Source organism: Plasmodium brasilianum, chromosome 13 (genome assembly GCF_023973825.1).
Source record: "Plasmodium brasilianum strain Bolivian I chromosome 13, whole genome shotgun sequence".
NCBI lineage: Eukaryota > Apicomplexa > Aconoidasida > Haemosporida > Plasmodiidae > Plasmodium > Plasmodium brasilianum.
Genome location: NC_090126.1, coordinates 2,414,636 through 2,433,350, shown reverse-complemented (window position 1 = coordinate 2,433,350; position 18,715 = coordinate 2,414,636). Strand labels below are relative to the sequence as shown.

The 18,715-nt window shown below is 25.2% G+C and overlaps 5 protein-coding genes across 5 annotated transcripts; 3 read left to right on the top strand and 2 right to left on the bottom strand.

Moving 5' to 3' along the window:
• Positions 1–517: 517 nt before the first annotated feature.
• On the bottom strand, positions 518–1,076 carry MKS88_005177 (cytochrome c; the record flags this gene model as incomplete). Its single annotated transcript, XM_067218416.1, has 2 exons — positions 518–762; positions 968–1,076. 2 exons carry the CDS (start codon positions 1,074–1,076, stop codon positions 518–520), a joined length of 354 nt encoding a protein of 117 aa, XP_067071551.1.
• A 2,539-nt stretch (positions 1,077–3,615) lies between these two features.
• Positions 3,616–6,022, top strand: MKS88_005176 (uncharacterized protein; the record flags this gene model as incomplete). The annotated part of the gene is made up of 3 exons (XM_067218414.1): positions 3,616–4,062; positions 4,174–4,224; positions 5,567–6,022. 3 exons carry the CDS (start codon positions 3,616–3,618, stop codon positions 6,020–6,022), a joined length of 954 nt encoding a protein of 317 aa, XP_067071550.1.
• A 1,755-nt stretch (positions 6,023–7,777) lies between these two features.
• MKS88_005175 (ribosomal protein L16) lies at positions 7,778–8,326 on the top strand (the record flags this gene model as incomplete). The annotated part of the gene is made up of 1 exon (XM_067218413.1): positions 7,778–8,326. The coding sequence occupies one exon, from the start codon at positions 7,778–7,780 to the stop codon at positions 8,324–8,326; it is 549 nt and encodes a 182-aa protein (XP_067071549.1).
• A 1,511-nt stretch (positions 8,327–9,837) lies between these two features.
• MKS88_005174 (rRNA biogenesis protein RRP5) lies at positions 9,838–11,265 on the top strand (the record flags this gene model as incomplete). Its single annotated transcript, XM_067218412.1, has 1 exon — positions 9,838–11,265. The coding sequence occupies one exon, from the start codon at positions 9,838–9,840 to the stop codon at positions 11,263–11,265; it is 1,428 nt and encodes a 475-aa protein (XP_067071548.1).
• A 366-nt stretch (positions 11,266–11,631) lies between these two features.
• Positions 11,632–18,715, bottom strand: MKS88_005173 (uncharacterized protein; the record flags this gene model as incomplete). The annotated part of the gene is made up of 18 exons (XM_067218411.1): positions 11,632–11,895; positions 12,086–12,157; positions 12,239–12,328; positions 12,492–12,578; positions 12,864–13,118; positions 13,289–13,561; positions 13,819–13,970; positions 14,196–14,272; positions 14,627–14,713; positions 14,816–14,907; positions 15,511–15,642; positions 15,791–15,934; positions 16,077–16,134; positions 16,298–16,356; positions 16,546–16,644; positions 16,779–16,820; positions 18,139–18,195; positions 18,536–18,715. 18 exons carry the CDS (start codon positions 18,713–18,715, stop codon positions 11,632–11,634), a joined length of 2,220 nt encoding a protein of 739 aa, XP_067071547.1.

Here is an 18,715-nt window from a genome sequence, read left to right as displayed (position 1 = left end):
CGAAAGGAGGATCTGTTACAATCAGACATATATATTCTGTATTAAATGTAATTATATGTTCCTTTTTTTTTTTATTTATTTTATTATCTTCTAAATTCTTATTTAAAAAAAAGTAAAAGAATTTTACTTTTCTTTTTTTTTTTTTTATAATTTACAGCGAAATGTTAAATATAATAGACTACGGAATAAAAATTATTGTTACTTCAAAACAATTAAACAGTCATAATTAAAAATTTATCATATAAAGTAATACTAAATTTTGCGCAAAAATGATTATGTACACATATACGTAACCTTTATTTATTTACTTCTTAAAAAGCACAACTTATATAGTTGTGCGACCATTTTTCAGTACAAACGTTATTACATATATGACTAAACGAAACCAAATAAAAAAAATAAAAAAAACACAAAATTTGAAAGATATATATATATACATATATATATATGTTTTATTTGATTATATTTCTTTTTTGTGCTGCAATGTATTTTTCTTTTTCATTTTTTATTTTATTTTTCATTCCGACGAAGCCTTTTTGAGGTATTCTATCAAATCTGCTCTTTCTTTTTCCTTTTTAATACCGGCAAAAATCATTTTCGTTCCTGGTATATATAATTTCGGATTAAGTAAATATTCATATAGGTGTTTATCCGACCAAATGATACCAGAATTTTTATTTGCATCAGAATAAGGAAAATCTGATTCTCCTGATTTCCTACCGTAAAACCCATGTAAATTCGGACCTTGCTTGACAGCTCCTCCTTTTTTACACAAATTGGAAAAGATTAAAAACAAATGTGTACACATATTCATATATGGAATATAAGTTTGCATTCGTAAATACACCTATGAAATTTTATTCAAATATATAGATACAGCCATATACATATATATACATAAATACATGTGTGCATGTATGTGTGTTCATGTATGTATGTGCATGCGCGTGTATAAGCTGTTTTTTACCTTTGTTAATTGTATGGCATTGAGCACATTTTGCCTTAAAAAGTTTTGCTCCTTTCTTATAATCACCCGCTGGAACTTCTACTTGTGGTTCTGGTCTTACTTGAGACATTCTTTGGTTAAAGATAGAGAAAATTAAATTGCTATTTATATAGTTCGCAGTTATATTTTTATTTAAAGAATAATATAAAAATAAATAAGTGCAAATTAATTATAAAAACAATTTCAATAAAACTCAAAGGATACTGAAACTATACAAATAGTAGCTAACAAATATATTTTATATTGTTCGTTAACAAAAAAAAAAAAAAAAAAAAAAAAGGAAATTATTTTATAAGGTATTTATAAAAACCCCTTATTATTAATTCAAAATAATGGGTAAAAAATTCCGGTTGTTTTAAAATAAATTTGATTCTACAGTAAGTATCAATTTCTTTTTTTTTAGATGTACAAGTTTTTCTTAACCTTACAATATAAATTTAATTATATCATTATGAAATGGCATGTGTTAATAATTTCACGGAAATGAAGTTATTACATATTATATATTAAGATTAAAAGTAAGTATATCAAAATTTGCAAATGTTTTTTTTTTTTTTTAATTTTCATGGTTAATTTAAATTCATATATAAGAATTTTTAAAAATGTTAATCGTAAATGTAATTATTTTTTCAAAGGAAACAATATAAATAAATATTTTAATATCCCCATATATACTTTTTTAAATTAAAACACATATGAAGCAAGCTTGTTCTTTTTTTGAATAAATATTTAGTACAGTCCTCTTCAAATTTAAAAGGTGTTTTAAAAATAATTGAACTTTTTTCTGTTCGTTTTTATATTGTATAATGCACATATAATTAGTTTTTGTTAACAAAAGTAATGCATTATCTTTAAAAGAGTTTGCTTCAAAAAAGGTAGAAATACATTAAAATGTAGTTCTATGTAAATGGTTTATTTTATAGAAAATAGTGTACTTATAAAGTTTAAGGAAAAAAAAAAAAATATATGTATATTTATATGTATATATCAAAATACAGATATATTTAATTCCTACAGAAGAATTAAATTTTTTTTTTTTTTTAATTCAATTACATTTGTTCCTTAACACAAAAAATATAAAATTAGTTTTTATAAGGGAAGACGTCTTTACAGATATATATTTTAATATCATAAATGCTACACATAGGGGAAAATAAAACAGTCGTAAAATTTAATGTGCAACGAATGTTGAATAATTCAGAAATAAGTAAAGAAGAGTAGGAGAGATATACCATGAAAAAGTAACATAATAATAAAGTATTTTTCCTTATTTCATTACTCTAAAAATTAATTTGATGAAAATACATAATATTTTTACAGCACGCTACATACAAAGTTATTGATGTTTTACAGAAAAAATAAAAATTTTGAAAATATTTTAAATAATTTTATTTTTAAACGTGAATTAATAACATAGAAGGTAAAATTTGTTCTTATATTTTTTTTACATATTTTATTAATTTTTTTATATGTTGTTTCTGTTTCACGTTTCTCTTTTTCCTGCAAAAGTGAAGTATGGTAAAATTAATGAAGAAAAAAAAATAAAGTCTAATTACAGAATTTTTTATTAATCCTTATGCTTATGTTGGATCTATTTTGAAAGAATCTTACCATTAATATAAAAAAAAAAAAATAATTTGGCTCGCTCCTTATAAGTTTGTTGCATATGAAAACTTTAAATCTTTGTCATACATAAATGAGCAGGAATTATAATAGTCCAATATATGCACAAATATATATAAGTATACAAGGAGTAAACATTTTGTAAAACATTATCATTGTAGTAATTAAAGATTATTTATGCAAAAATAAAATGTTTGTTCATTTATATTATCCTTTGGACATACAATGTATTAGTAAAATGTTAATTTGCTCATTTAGTGAGGCTTACAGAAAAAAGCTAACATTACCTGAGCAGATCATATAATAATAAAAAATTTCAATACACATAAAAATAATTTTTCTTTATATTCTATGTTTTTCCCCTAATTTAAATATAAGACACATATAGTGTGCAAAATACATAAAAATAGTCCATTAGAAAATACATTTATCTTATATTTTAACTCTTGGAAAAGAGCTAAGAAATGATAATTTAAAAATTAATGTGTGTGTGTGTGTGTGTGTGTCTCCTTATCTTCTTAAGGAACACTCACTATATACGAATTACGTGAAAAATAATACTTATGCGGAAAATAACAATTATGGGTAAAATTGTTATTCAAAAAAATAAAAAATAAATACAGGAAAAAAATTAGCGACGTGTAGGATAATATAGTGTATAAATATACATAATACACATATCCATAAACACACATACAAGAAAAAAAAAAAAAAAAAAAAAGAAGCTTAATTAGTACAATTGCATTGCATTATATTATAATGTGCTTATAGGGGTGAATTATAAATTATACGCCTCTTCTAATTTTTTTATTCTATGATAAAAAGGTAAAGTATAAACAATAAATTAAAGTCGTTAATATATATAGTTGTGTTAATGCAAATTAATGAATGTTGAAGTAGCAATTTCTTCAGCATCTTTGTAGAAAACACAAAAGAGAAAAAGACTGCTAGTCTGCTTGAATTCACTTTATATAACATATATAAATATGAAGTGGTTAATAGAAAAACGGAATACTAATTCTGATGAAAATTTTGAGACAGTTGAAGAAATAAATACAAATGATGAAACCAAAGTGGAATATGAAAATGACGCAAATATATTGGAAAATGAAAGTGATACAAAAAAAATGGAAAATGATACAAGCATATTAGAAAATGAAAGTGATACAAAAAAAATGGAAAATGATACAAGCATATTGGAAAATGAAAATGGTGAAACCAAAATGGAGTATGAAGATGATGAAATAAAAATGGAATATGAAAATGACGAAACCAAAGTGGAATATGAAAATGATATAATTAATAGTAAAGCATCAGATGGATTATATGAATCAAGTCAAAACGAAAATGTCATACTAAGGGAAGATGAAGTAAAACATACACATGATACCTTTAATTGTCCTTTTGATAAAAGTGTATTCGAAGCACCAAAGGTAAACATTTATAAAGCAACATTCATTTATTTTATAGCTTAACATAATATAAGTAAAACATAATAATATTTTATAACTTTTTTTATATTTTTTTATTTCTTCTCTTTTCAGTTTTATCCACACTACCTGATGAAAGACCATACTCTTCAATATTTAGATCCTGTAATTAAAAAAACCAAAAGAAGAAGTTTCTTATGTTGTTGTACATAAAAGGAATGTTAATGTATAGATAAAATTATTAAGAAGGAACTCTTTATCAGAATTTAAACAATTATATTTTGTAAACGGGAAAACGAAATAAGTTTAAAGCATTTCAAAAAAAAAAAAAATTATATAATAGCAATGAAATTAATAAATATATCTGTTAGCCAAAAAAGAGACTAAAAAATTGTTATCCTTTTGAAAGTTTTATATTTTCCCAATTAACTATTTTATGCTTTATTTTATAAAAATATAAAAATTTTGTAAAAAAAAAAAAAAGATGGAACTTTTTGTGGTTTACAATATATGTCTAATGAGTAAACATATTTCATAATATATATACAAATATATATGTACGTATGTGTGCGTATATAATTAAAATTTTTCGCAGCTGCATGTTACCGAACGAATTTGGCAAATATTGGAATGTAAAACTGGTAATTTAAATTATGATATATAAATCCCTAAGTTAATTAGTATTAAATATTATGAAATAATAAATTTTTATTTGGCTAGCGATTCTCAAGAAAAATACTGTCTTAAAAAAGTTGTAATAAAAAAAAAAAAAAAAAAAAAGATCTTAAAAATGCTCTTAAAAAAGGTTTTTAAAAATATTTCATAATTAAAAAAAAATATATTTACTTTACACGTGATATGACACAACGGTTCATTAGCATATAAACACCTTATCATAATAGACTTCGTAGAATAACCAAGTAGTTCGTAAAAGGCACATTTTATCCCTATATATATTTCTTTCTTAATTTTTCATTTTCGGCATTTTCAAAAGGATGCATAAAATATTCAACATTTAAAAAATAATAGGTTATTTTTATTTAAATCACAAAAAAAAAAAAAAAAAAAAATAGCTTATTAAAAAAAAAAATATAGCTATTTATATAGAGAGGAAAAAAAAAAAGTAGCTTTTTTTTTGAATGGAAAGATTAAGTAATTTATATCCTTTGATTACCAGATTTCTCTATGTTAAATTTAATTTTCCATTTTATTTTAATTATTAATATTAATTTTCATTTTTTTTTAAATTATTCTACTCTTTTTTTAGTTTACTTTTTTTTGTTTTTATTACATTAGTTTAACAAAATTGGAGCTTTATATATAAATATTATTTTTTTTTCGTTTCTAAATTAACTTTTTTTAATTTTACCTATTTTTTTTTTTGTTTTCATCACAGCGTTATTGTACCATATATTATACTTTCACATGTACATACATATTAACAAAGATGAAAAAAATTCTAATTGTGTTTATTCCTTTACTTTTCGCACTAATATGCGCTCATGAGGAAAGGAAATTTTCCTTAAAAAGATCAGTAACCAATGCTCATAATAACAATAATAATAATAGCGTAAGAAATTATTCAGCTGTTGATATATTTTCACCAAAAACAACGCAAAAAGAATGTATCAAATGTTTACCTGAGAATTTTTGTGAATGTGAGTGCAGTTGTAAAAACAAAACGGGGTTTTCAATGAAATATAGACATGCAAGTATTGGATCTAAACTTACAAAGTCTGATATGAATACACAGAAAAAATCTTCCCCTTCAAGACAACAAAATTCCGACTCATATAATGTAAATGCTCAACAAGGTACTGGTTCACAAGCAAAACACCAAACAGACATCAAGCCTCAAAATAGAACAACAGACTCAAATAACGTAATAACAGAATGTTTCTCCTCTTGTAAAAGTGTTACAGGTGTTCAAACAGAAGAATGTAGTTGTTCCTGTTACTGTTAATATAAAATGTATAATGAAAACTTGGAATCATAAAAAAGTTCAAAAAATGAAAATTTCTAGAATTGCCTATTTATGTGAAAAATACATTATTCCCATAAGAAATTACCTGTATATCACTGTTTTAACATTAAAATTTTTATTTTTTTGTCTCATTTGTTCTTTTTTTTTTTTTATTTATTAGTTTATGTATTTTATCTGTTTTATTTCAACTTCCTCAAGTCTTCAACCTTTCAATTTTATTTTTTTTAATTTTATTTTTTTTTATTTTATTTTTTTTATTTTATTTTTTTTTATTTCATTTTGTTGCTTATATTTTTTTGTTCTCATTTAACGCCTTTTGGTTAATACAAACCATTTTATAAATTATTGCAAAGGATTTTTTTCTAAAAAAAAAGTTATTGAACTTTTTTACCATAACACATTACAATAATATTTCACACAGCAATATTATCATAAAAAGGAAAATCATAAATAATTTAATATTAGTAAATAGTCTTCCTTATGGGACATAAATACATAGCTTAAGGGAAAAAAAAAAAAAAAATATATATATATATATATATATATTTGTTAAGTAGTATTGTATATATATAATGATTTTTTTTTTGTATTTAAACTTCATACCTTCTGGTAAAAGTAGTTAATCAGATATGCTAAAAAAAAAAAGTGTTTATACCACAATAAATATCATCATTTTTAATGAATAGTGTGTACGAACATTTTACAGAAAAACAGTAGGTACATTGCTCGCTGGGTCAGCTTTTAAGAAAGAATTATTTTATATTTGCCTTTTTCATCGCGTAAATAAGTTGTTAATTACACATATGAACAAAAACAGTTAATAAAGCATCACTTATATATATATATATATATATATAGCATTTTTATGCTATACGATGGTTGAAAAATCGGACATGAGTATTAATACTATGTTCATCAAAAGATACAAGTAAATATGTGCAGTACTTCAAAACAAAAAAAAAAAAAAAAAAAAAAAAGAGTATATTCCTAATATGAAGACTTTAAAAAGTTATATAATAAAAAATTACATTAAAATCAGTAAGTTATTTTAAAGGAAAAATAACATAAATATTACATTAAAAATTAAAACACACAAAAATATAAAAAGCTGTATGTGTTTATTTTTGAATTTTTATACATCTTTTGAGGACTAGTGTGTTCAAAAATAAGGTACACTTTTTCCCCTTGCTGTATTATTCAGTTGCATATAAATTATTAATACTGAGGATGTGAGAATTAAAAAGAATTAAAAAATTAACAGAGAAAATAGTGAAATCCTTAAAATGTGAAAATTATGATAATTATGAAAATTTATGGGTAAAATGCAACACATTGTTTTTATTAATAATTTTAAAAAATGGAAATATGTATAACTGTAAAATATTAAATTGTTTTGATAAAGCAATTATACATAAAATGAAGTATATGCTGTTTTACTCCTAACTATGCAGTGTGCAAAGTAACGTACAGTATTTTTATTTTTACTTTTGATGATGAGCAAAAAATATAAGCACATAAGAATTAGAGAAACTGTAAGGTATCACAGAATATATGTATGTATATTATGTATATTTATTTTTATATGTATGTTGTTACATGTATATTCAGATAGAACAAAAATAGTGTGGACGTTTTATTTTCCATAACAAAGTAGCCAAAAAGGAAAAAATCCTTTTATTATTGTAAGAGGAGCAGAATATGTGTATTTTATTCAAATCCAACAAATAAGAAATAATGCCACCAATAATTTATAAAAGTCCGCTACCCGTTCGATTAAAAGCCCCTAAGGGTAGAATAACTCCTCTTAGTGCCCCCGATATACATGTTGGAAAATCACTTGTAGCTGCTTGCCCAAAGAGAATAAGAGGAGAAAAATTAGCAGAAATGAAACAAATTATACGTAAATATTTAGGAAAGAAAAAAGAATATTTTGTAGATGTTCATGCAACCTATAGTGTAACTAAAAAACCAGATGGAACAAAAATGGGACAGGGAAAGGGGCTCATTGATTATTTTGTTGCAAGAGTACCAGCAGGAAAAACCATTTTTCATATTCCTACAACTAGTCCATTTAATGCTCTAGGATTTGATGATCCTATTTATAAAGTTTTAAAAAAAGCAGCAGCCAAAGTAGCTATCCCATGTGTATTTAGAACACAAAATAATTTATTTCGAGTTCACAATATAAAATATATTTCTCAAAAAAAAATACTTAAAGATCAATTAATACAGTTTAATCAATATAGGTCAAAGTTATTTACAAAAGACGACAATAATACGTAAAATAATTTTTTTTTTTTTTTTTTTTTTGAAGGGCGCCATAAAATGGAAAAAAATGTTACCAAATATATAAGTAAAAAACAAAAAAAACAAAAAAAACAAAAAAAAAAGTTTCTGTTCACCTTTGATAAAAACAACCTTTAATATTATAAGATAAAACATTTACCGATTCTTTATATATACATTTTAGTGGGATAATTTTTGTAAGTAGGGCTATGACAACACATTTGTGACAGTTCTGAATAAGTTCATTTTATTCCCCTTTTTTTGTAGTACATATATATTAATCAATTTTGTAAAAGGAAAATTTTATAATAAACAATATAGTAATTTCTACCTTTTCATTTTTACAAATGACTTCAATTTTTTAAAATTAAGCATGTTTTTGTGTTCAAATTGGTATCGTCTGCACAAACATAAGCATATGTATACCCATATATATATATATACATGACCAACCTCGCATGGACATTGTTTTAGCCGTTCCCTACTTTTATGAATAAAAAAATTCTTACATACGATTATATGATTATTCTCCCTATGATTTGTATCAAAAAATCTCAGAAATAAAATATATGTACAATACATTATGCAAACGTTTCATAAAAAAAAGTAATATAGTGGGCCCGATTATAAAGTGAAAATGATATGGTAAAAGTGCCCCTTAACTTTGCTAAATGTATATTTATTTCACGTGAAGGGAGGCTATGTTTTTTCTTTTTTTTAACAAAAAATACAAAAGAAAAAATGTACATATATATACATATATATATATATATATATATATATATATATGTATATAGTACACGTATATGCAGCCATATTCTGCGGTTGATTATGTCCCCCAATATAAGTGATCCAAAAAATTAGAGAACAAAAGTGAAGCAAAAATTGAGAAAAACTATTAATTTTTAATGATATACATTTTATAAATACAAAAATAAAACAAAGGAAAATTTTCATTATTTCTTATATTTAATATTTTAATATACAAAATTACGATTTACCTTGTAAGTGTTTTTTCTTTTTCTTTTCCCTTTTTTTTTCGAAATTGAATCCGCTTACGCGAACTTTAAATGTAGGTGTCCTCCCTGCTGTATCTTACGTTTACTAAACTTTTCATTTTATTTTCTACTTTATCCTTAATTATTTGTTTTTTTTTTTTTTTCATCAATTTGTAAAGTAGGCTATGTATATATATATATTTATTTATTTATTGCCTAATTTAACATAAAAATTAATTTTTTCTGAGATCATTTTTGTATTTGCGCCTTACCATAAAATGACAAGTTTCTTCGTACAAATTTTACAATAAGCTTTAGTATAATTAAAAAGAAGGAAGCGTATGCAAACATGTAATAAAAGCATATATATACATATATATATATACGTACATATGTATTTGCATATGGATTTGTACATGTACTTGTATATGTACATGCATACGTCCATACATAAGTATACCTCTAATTACAAGAAAACAACTAGCGGAAGGGCAAATTCGATCAAACGAAATGAGCCAAACAGAACTCAGTAAAGGTAATGAAGAAAAAACGATAAATAAGCGCAAGAAAGAGGAGGAAAATGGTACAGAAGCTACTAATTCCCAAAATAGAAAATTAAAAAGGAAAAGGAAAAAAATTGAAGGAAAACCCAGAACAAAAGAACTGAATAAGACGAACCATTTAAGCATATATGCCGAAATAAAGAAGACTCAAAAGGAAAAAAACGAAAAGAAAAAAAAACAAAGAAATATAAAAGAAAAAAAAAGTAATAAAAGTATACAAAACAAAATTAAAAAATCAAAAGAACTGAGAGAAAGTGAAGAAGAAAGGGAAGGAGAAAGTGGTTGTGAGGTACTTGACAAAAAGGCCCAAAAATCCAAGCTTCAAAAGGAAAAGAAAAAAAAAAAAAAAAACATTAAAACAAAAAATAGCAAAATAAATGGCACTATTAATGACAATTGTAAAAGTAACTATGATAGCAACTACGATAGCAATACAGACGACAAAAATGATAGTGACGTAAGTAACCACACAAGGAAAAAATCTAAGAAGAACAAGAAAAATAGCAATATAAACAATCTCAACAGTGAGCAGGTCAGCCCGTTTGACTACGAAAGGTTACTAGTATCGGAAAAAAACAAAAGCGCGATTTGGATAAGTTACATTGTTTATTATTTAGAAAAAGGAAATATAGATAATGCAAGAGAAGTAGCAGAGAGAGCATTGAAAACAATAGATATACACGAAGTAGACGAAAAATTAAATATTTATTTATGTTATTTAAATATGGAATGTGTTTATGGGGATAGGTTAAATGAGATATTTAAAAGAGCTTTACTATGTAATAATGAAAAATCTATATATTTACACACAATTAATATTTTAAAAATTAATAAAAAGTTAATTGAATTAAAAGAATTATGTGAAGAGGCAATTAAAAAGTTTAAATATTCCAAAAAAATATGGTCTACGTATTTAGAAATTTTGCATAGTACATATAAAGACGAAGAATATGCTCATTCAATATTACTAAAATCTTTATATTCTTTACCAAAAAAAAAGCATTTAAATATGATTATAAATGCAGCTCGTTTTGAATATAAGTATTCTAATAAAGAAAGAGGAAAAGCATATTTTGAAAAATTAATTCAAGAATATCCTAAAAGGTCAGATGTCTGGTTTACTTATCTTGATATTCATATTAACTCATTAACAAAAAATGAAAAAAAAGAAAAACTCAAACTAAATATGAATGAGCTACAATTTATTAGAAACATATTTGAACGATTTATTTCAATTAAATTTAAAACAAGAGTTATGAAAATGATATTTACCAAATGGTTACTATTTGAAAAAAATCAAGGTAGTGTTAAAAGCCAAAAGTTAGTTCAAGAAAAGGCCTACAACTACGTGGAAAGCTTAAACTCCACTAGTTGAGGCCTAAGAATTTGTCTTCTTGCATATGTTTCCTGGCTTCTTTCCACGAAGTTTCTCTTGTTTTGTCTGTGTTCTGCATCTTGCTTTTTGCATAATTCTTTTTTGTTTTTTCGTGTGTATGACAACCTCGTTTTTATGTTGAACCCTTTTTTATGTTCATCTTATTTTCCTTTCATTTCGTACAATGTTGGTTTAACACACTTACCCTTACCCTTACCCCCCTTTTCGAACGCTCTTATATATATTATATACATATATGTTCCACTTTTGAAACTAATAATTTCACACCACGAATTGGTGGAATACGCATTTTCCAAAAATTTTTAAAAGAAAAAAAAAAAAAAGAAAAAAAAAAGTACAAAAGTATTACGATTTTTGTAAAAATTTTCTATACCCGCACCAGTCATAGGGTGCACTAAAATTTGACGTGCTCATAAAGCTCAACAACTGGTGCACAATATTGTCGTCCATGGTAAAACTCTTTTTTAAATGTTCCAGTATGTTTTTGGATTCATTCCAGTTTCCACTCAAATATAAGTCTAACGATTTTTCAAATAAATTTGAATATTCATCGGGGAACTTTACCTTAATTAACTGTATATCACTACTTTGTTCATATTCTTTATATAACTACAAAAATGTACGAGCATTCATAAAAATGAAAAAAAAAAAAAAAATAAAATAAAATACGTTTACAGTACGTGCATATTCTACGTGTTGTACGAATGTGGGATTATGTAAAAATGATGAGCTTTTATTTTATTTTATTTTATTTCATTTTATTTCATTTTTTTTCCCTTATTTTTCCTGCATTACTTACATTGTAATTAAGATTTGACACTTCCTTTTTTCTTTTTCGTCTCTCTGTTTTTTTTTTTATATCTTCTAACACCTGGAACAATTCAAGTAAAATGAATTTTGGACTAATTTTTGAAAAAGTACAAAAGGCGGCATTTCTGCAAAATCATGATACCTTTATCATTTTTATGTCCATATCTGAGGTTAAATCAAAGGCGTCTAACTTATTTTTCTTTTGAAGCTGAAACAATACGTTGTTAGTTTTCTGTGGCATGTCGAGAATATTTTTCGGCGTACTTGCTAATTTAGCACTTACCCAAACATGAGCATATATGTACATGCTTATATATTTATATGTATGTATATATGTATATACATTTGCCCACTTATATGTTTATACAAACGTACAATATTTGCTTTATTTTAACCTTGTTTAGGTGCAAATCAAAGGTATATAAATTTATGGGGTTCCTGCACCCCTTCAGCTGTACCTTGTCTATTTTCCTAAGTGACTTCTTTTTTTGAAGAAAAGGAAAATAAAAAAAATATTCTTAAATGTGAATACAACTCTTTTATTTCTTTTTTCCTTTTACGATTTTCATTTTTCTATTTTTTATGATTGATTTTCTTTATATTTTTTTTCTTTTTTTTTTGTATGAACATACTACAAAATAGCTGCATTTCACAATATAGTCAACGCATTACTGGCAAGCAGCACATAACAGACAAATAGCGTAGACAAAAAAATTTGTTCGTAACACTTGTAAATTTTTCAAAAAAAAAAAAGAATTCATACTAACCTTAAAATTATCAGACAGGTTATCATAAAAATCTCCTGATATAACAATATTATTTTTGTATATTTTGGAAATATCTTGTAATCTACTAGCTATATTCACATTTTCAGACAAGTAGGATAAATCAATTTTATAACTACTTCCTATTGCTCCTTCAATGGCCCATCCAAAATGTAGGCCGAAACTTAACTCTATCCCATTTTTATGAATTAAGTCGTCTATTTTCTCGTTTTTCAGAAATAAATATATCTTTTCCGACTTGTTGGAAAAATGGGCAAAGGGAAGGAAGTGCACATGTGTGGATATATACTTGCATGTGGGCATATATACATGGGCGTATGGATATATACACATGTATGTACTTATGTTCGCAAGTGTGGGGTTATATGATCCCCTCCTGAATGAGCTACTAATTTTGAAGCCCTTACCTGCTGCAGCTTTATTAACGTCTGTACTGTTGACAAAAAAGCTAAGTCACAAATTCTGTTTATATTTTCTTTTTCTGATAAATCTTCATAATTCTTATTTTGTGTTGTAGAATATTTTGACTCTAAAAAATTCCTTTTTTTATTTGAAAAATCTTCTTTTTTATATTTCCAAACAAGTAAAAACGCGTCTCCTATATTTTTATTTATTGATCCTCCATAGAAGTCACAACATTCGTGAATTATCTTAGCGACGAGGTTTATGAATATCATTATCTGCAACAAGTATGGGTACATAAAGTAAGCCCATGTTCATGTACACATGCATACATGTACATATGCACATATATATGTATGTAATACCAACACAGTGCTGAAGTAACATACAAATGCACACATTATGTCACACAAATGCAAAACGTTGTACAAAATAATACTTCATATGAGTATTCCAAAAGAGCACTTCAAATGAGTAGTTTAAAAAAAAAAAAAAAAAAAAAATATAGTCTCATAAACGAAAAAACTATGCAAACCTTCTCCTTTAATATTTCTGTTATTTCAGTGAAGTTCCTTATATCACAAAAGGAAAAAACGGAATAAACCACTTCTCCATTTATTAATAAATTTACCCTTTCCTGCTCATTGATATTTTTGGAAATTATTTTTGCTCCTGCCTCTCCGAAACCTAAGGAATAGTATTTAAAAGGGAAAAAGTAAATGACCCCATTACTATAACAATACACACACGTACATGAAGAAATGAATGTTTAAATATATATATATATATATATATATATGCACGTTTTTCCCACTCCATAATGGTGTTAGATATAAAAGGACACAGTTACCCAGCACGATTTTTCTAACTTTCAAAAAAAATTATGAAAAATGGAAAGTAAAACATTAGTACCTAACAGCATTAACGTTCCTAGCTTCATTAAATTTTCTTCCATCTTTAGTATTTCATAATTCTCATTTATACTTTTTCTGTATTTCAAAATAAAAGACGAGAGTTAAGCAATGCGTTTCTACATGTGTACATATACATGCATACATACGTATATACATATACCCATACATACGTATATACATATACCCATACATACGTATATACACACATGCGCATATAGGTGCACTCCCAAATGACATCCTTTAGAACCATCCTTTCTCTCCATTATTCTCTTATAACACTTCACATAAAAATAACTCAAACACTAATATTTCTCTTTGCTTACATTCAACATATCAGCACGTAACATGCAAAATGTAACAAGGAAATATTTTCTTTACATGAATTAAATAACATGTATGGGTAAAAACTAAGACATGCATTTAGTGTACCTTTTTAATTTTGAGTTTCTTAGTATGTTGTCTAATTCATGGTTTAACAGTTCTTCTTGCATTTCCAAGGCCAATGTAGGATTGGACCTACATATAGCACATATATATATATAAGTATATGTGTATCCGTATACAAATACTAATACGAACACAGATCTGATATCTCCTTCAAGTTTGTGTTTTTCTTACTTCATAAGCTTTAGCTTTTTTAGTATGCCTTCGATTGGGAACAATAACACATTAAGCTCGGACGTAAAATAAAAGAGCACAATAAAAGAAAACTGAAAAATTCAAAAAAACGTAGAAAAAAAATATATCACATTATAAAGGTCCTCATTCGTTTCGTTTCATTTAATTTAATAATACCACAACTTTTGAGCTATACCAGTATAACAAGTATTTTAAAAAACGCTGAATTTTTTATCTCCTTTTTTATAATTTTTTTTATGTTTATATAAAAAGTAAAATCTTTAATTTTGTAGACTTTCACTTCGTAAAATCTCAGTTCGTCTTTTTAAAAAATAAAATGAATATGAACATTCGATATATATATGTGAAGAAAAAAAAAAAAAAATTATATTATACAATTCTTGCTTTTTCGTGTTTTCATTTTTGTTCCTTTTTTATTCTTTTAATTTTTTGTCCCTTTATTATTTTATACTTCCATTACATTGTAATTCCATTACTTTATACTTTTATTACTTTATACTTCTATTACTTTATACTTCTATTACTTTATACTTCTACATTTAGTACTTCTATTACTTTATACTTCTATCATTTAGTACTTCTATTACTTTATACTTCTATTACTTTATACTACTATCATTTAGTACTTCTAATATTTTATACTTCTAATATTTTATACTTCTGATATTTTATACTTCTGATATTTTCTCCTTTTTTTTTTTTTTATTTGTACTCAATTCTTTAATCGTATCATTTAAGACAATCTCCTCCTCATCTTTTTTGGTTCCATTGGGTATGTTCATGTTTATAAATTTCATCAATTCGCTCTGAAGGCAGTTCACATGGTTTAATAGTGTTAATAACGTTAATTGGGTTTGTTGGCTTAGTTGTGACAGTTGGTTCAGCTGTATCAACTACTTAATTATTTTTTTATCGTAGCGCGATTGTTAATATAAGATCCTTTTTTCTTATTACGTAAGGCAAATGTGTAAAGTCCCATAAGGTTTGTTTACCGCCTTCTCTTAAATTAATTTCTTTCTTGTTAATAAAATTTTGTAGTTTTCTTTTAGATTTTAAACTAATTAAATATTCCGCATCGTTTTTGTCTTTCTGAATTGTCTAAAAGGGGCGTATTTTCACGGTATATATTTGTACCTTAAGCTTGTGCACATCTGTATGTGCATACTTACATACATACATGTATAAATATATATATATACATATTCACATCCTTAATCTTTATCTTTATTTTTTAACGTACGCTGTAATAATATATGGCTTTCAAGAACTCGGATTCGTAATAGTCTTCAAACGAAATTCTAGAAGAGGTATTAACGTATAAAAAAGGGACCAACGTATATGTGTAAAATTGGGTACACATAAATACATGTTCATATATATATATATATATATATATATATATATATATATATATATATAATGTTACTACTTCTAGTATATATGAATTTCTTTTCTGTTAACAAGTCTAAGTTGTAGATAAAGTAATCCATTGAGCCCATCTGCCATTTCGAAATTGACACCTGTAATAAGGAAAAATCATGGGTAAAAAATGTTTTACCGAGGGGAGAAGGGCATGTATAGATAAGTACATATATATATATGCATACGAACATATATATATACATATATATGTTTATATGTATGTACATGTGTATATATGTATTGGGGTGTACACGTATACACATCTATATACACAAGTATATTATTACCGCTTCAATAAATAGATAAGATAACATAACAAGAAATAAAGACATAAAATATCTTTTTATTAATGCCAAGTGCATTTTATTTGTAAATTTTAGGCTCTCCTGAAACGTTTGAAAGGTGAGCACATATACATATACTTGTGTATATACATATATACACACATACATATGTACATATGCTTGCTTGAAACGTCTAATAATTTTGCATAGTTATATGAATATATACGCATTTTGACCTTCAGATTTGTTCTATTCTGCATGCTCTCTACTTTTTCAAACTTGAGAAAAATAAAAATAAAAAGTGCAAAATTATGTACACATCTGAATTTATGTGTTTAAGTATATATGCATGTATACATGTATTCACGTGCTTATTTAAGCATATATACTTATGTCAATATACAATTTACATCTTTACAAAAATACATATATGTAAATTTTTGTCATTATAAAAAGGATTTATAACATTCCATTCATTCCTGTGCTTATATTTCTCCTTAGTATGCTTTCTTATAAATGTAATAATCAAACGATAAACTTTTGTAACGCGCAAAGCTTTAAATAATTGCAGTAAGTGAAATATTCCCTCATTGTCTATTTTTTTTAACCCGTACAAACTGAGTAACCCCAGAAAAAGAAGTAAATTAGTGAAAAAGAGAAAACAAGTACGTGAATACGTACATGTGTATATACATACATACATACATACATACATATTTATATATAAATGTACGTATATGCATATACATATTTATATATATATGTACGTATATGCATATACATATTTATATATATATATACGTACACGTATACATATATACGCATTTGTCGACTATGAAGTGCTTCAAATGAATGAATTATTAGAATAAAAAAAGACTACAACTAAAAATTAAGTACTTTTTTCGCTAATTTTTTTTTTTTTTTTTTTTTTTAGTCGCTTACCTTTTTATAGAAGAGCAAAGCACATCTAATAGGTATTTCTCAAAAGTAAACAAATCGAATAATAACAAAATTAAAGATACAACATCGAAAAAGATGAAGTAGAATGTATAAGATTCCTCTACTAAAAAATTAATAATTATTTCAACGCAGCAACATAGAATGAGAAGCGTGATAAGAAAATCCGATAACACATCATATTTCTAAAAAGAAATTTATATATATGCATATACGTATGTATGGGCACATGCACGTACATATATATATATACATATACTTTCTCATGTGCACTAGCTTTATATATAGTTGAGACGACAACATACAACAAAATAAAATGGTAACACTACATGCGCACAATTCAGACTACACATTACACACTTCACCTTTTTCATTCTAACTTTGTCAAGGAGGACGTATAAAATATCTTTACTAAATATAACAAAAAACAAATATAGAAGGTTGAAAAACTTAAAGAATTTCTTTGTTAAGGATCTAATATATATATTCTACATTTAAAAAGAAAAAAAAAAAAAAAGGTCAGGAAAAAAAGGTAAAGATAAAAATAGGAAAAAACAAAAATGTATTATGGGTCTCATTATGTAAAAGTTTATTTTATTGTAGTAACACATAACTCTTTATTTTTTTTTTTCTTTTTACATTATATTTTAAAATGTTCAAATCCTTTTTCTGTATTTTTCCTTCATATATGGTTTCCTACAAAAAGGAAGTTTTAACCGTTTTTGAGAATTTTTATATTAAGGGAGAAAAAAAAGAAAAAAAAAAGACTCAATTTCTTCTGTAAAAAGGTCAACCGTTATACTTATATACTTACGTACATACGTACATACGTACATATATATATATATATATATAAATACTCTATTTTTTAAAAATATTTCCATCAGCACGTCTCCTTGAAATAGGCTAATATATATATATATGCACATATGCATGTACATATATATGTATATATGGACGTATGTTTGTACGTATACAGATTATGAACTGAAATGGCTATGCACCATTATCCTAAATTTTATTTATCTATAAATACTATTTTTTTTTCATCATTATAAGACAAAAATTTTCTTCCTTTTTTTATTTGCTTAATGTTTACATTTTCAGATGTAAAGGAGTACAACACTTTTTCTTTAGATCTACATTTCAAAAAAAACCTCTTTAATTTTTCATTTGGAATTATATCCCTAGCGTATATCTGTGTTAAGTCTGGCAT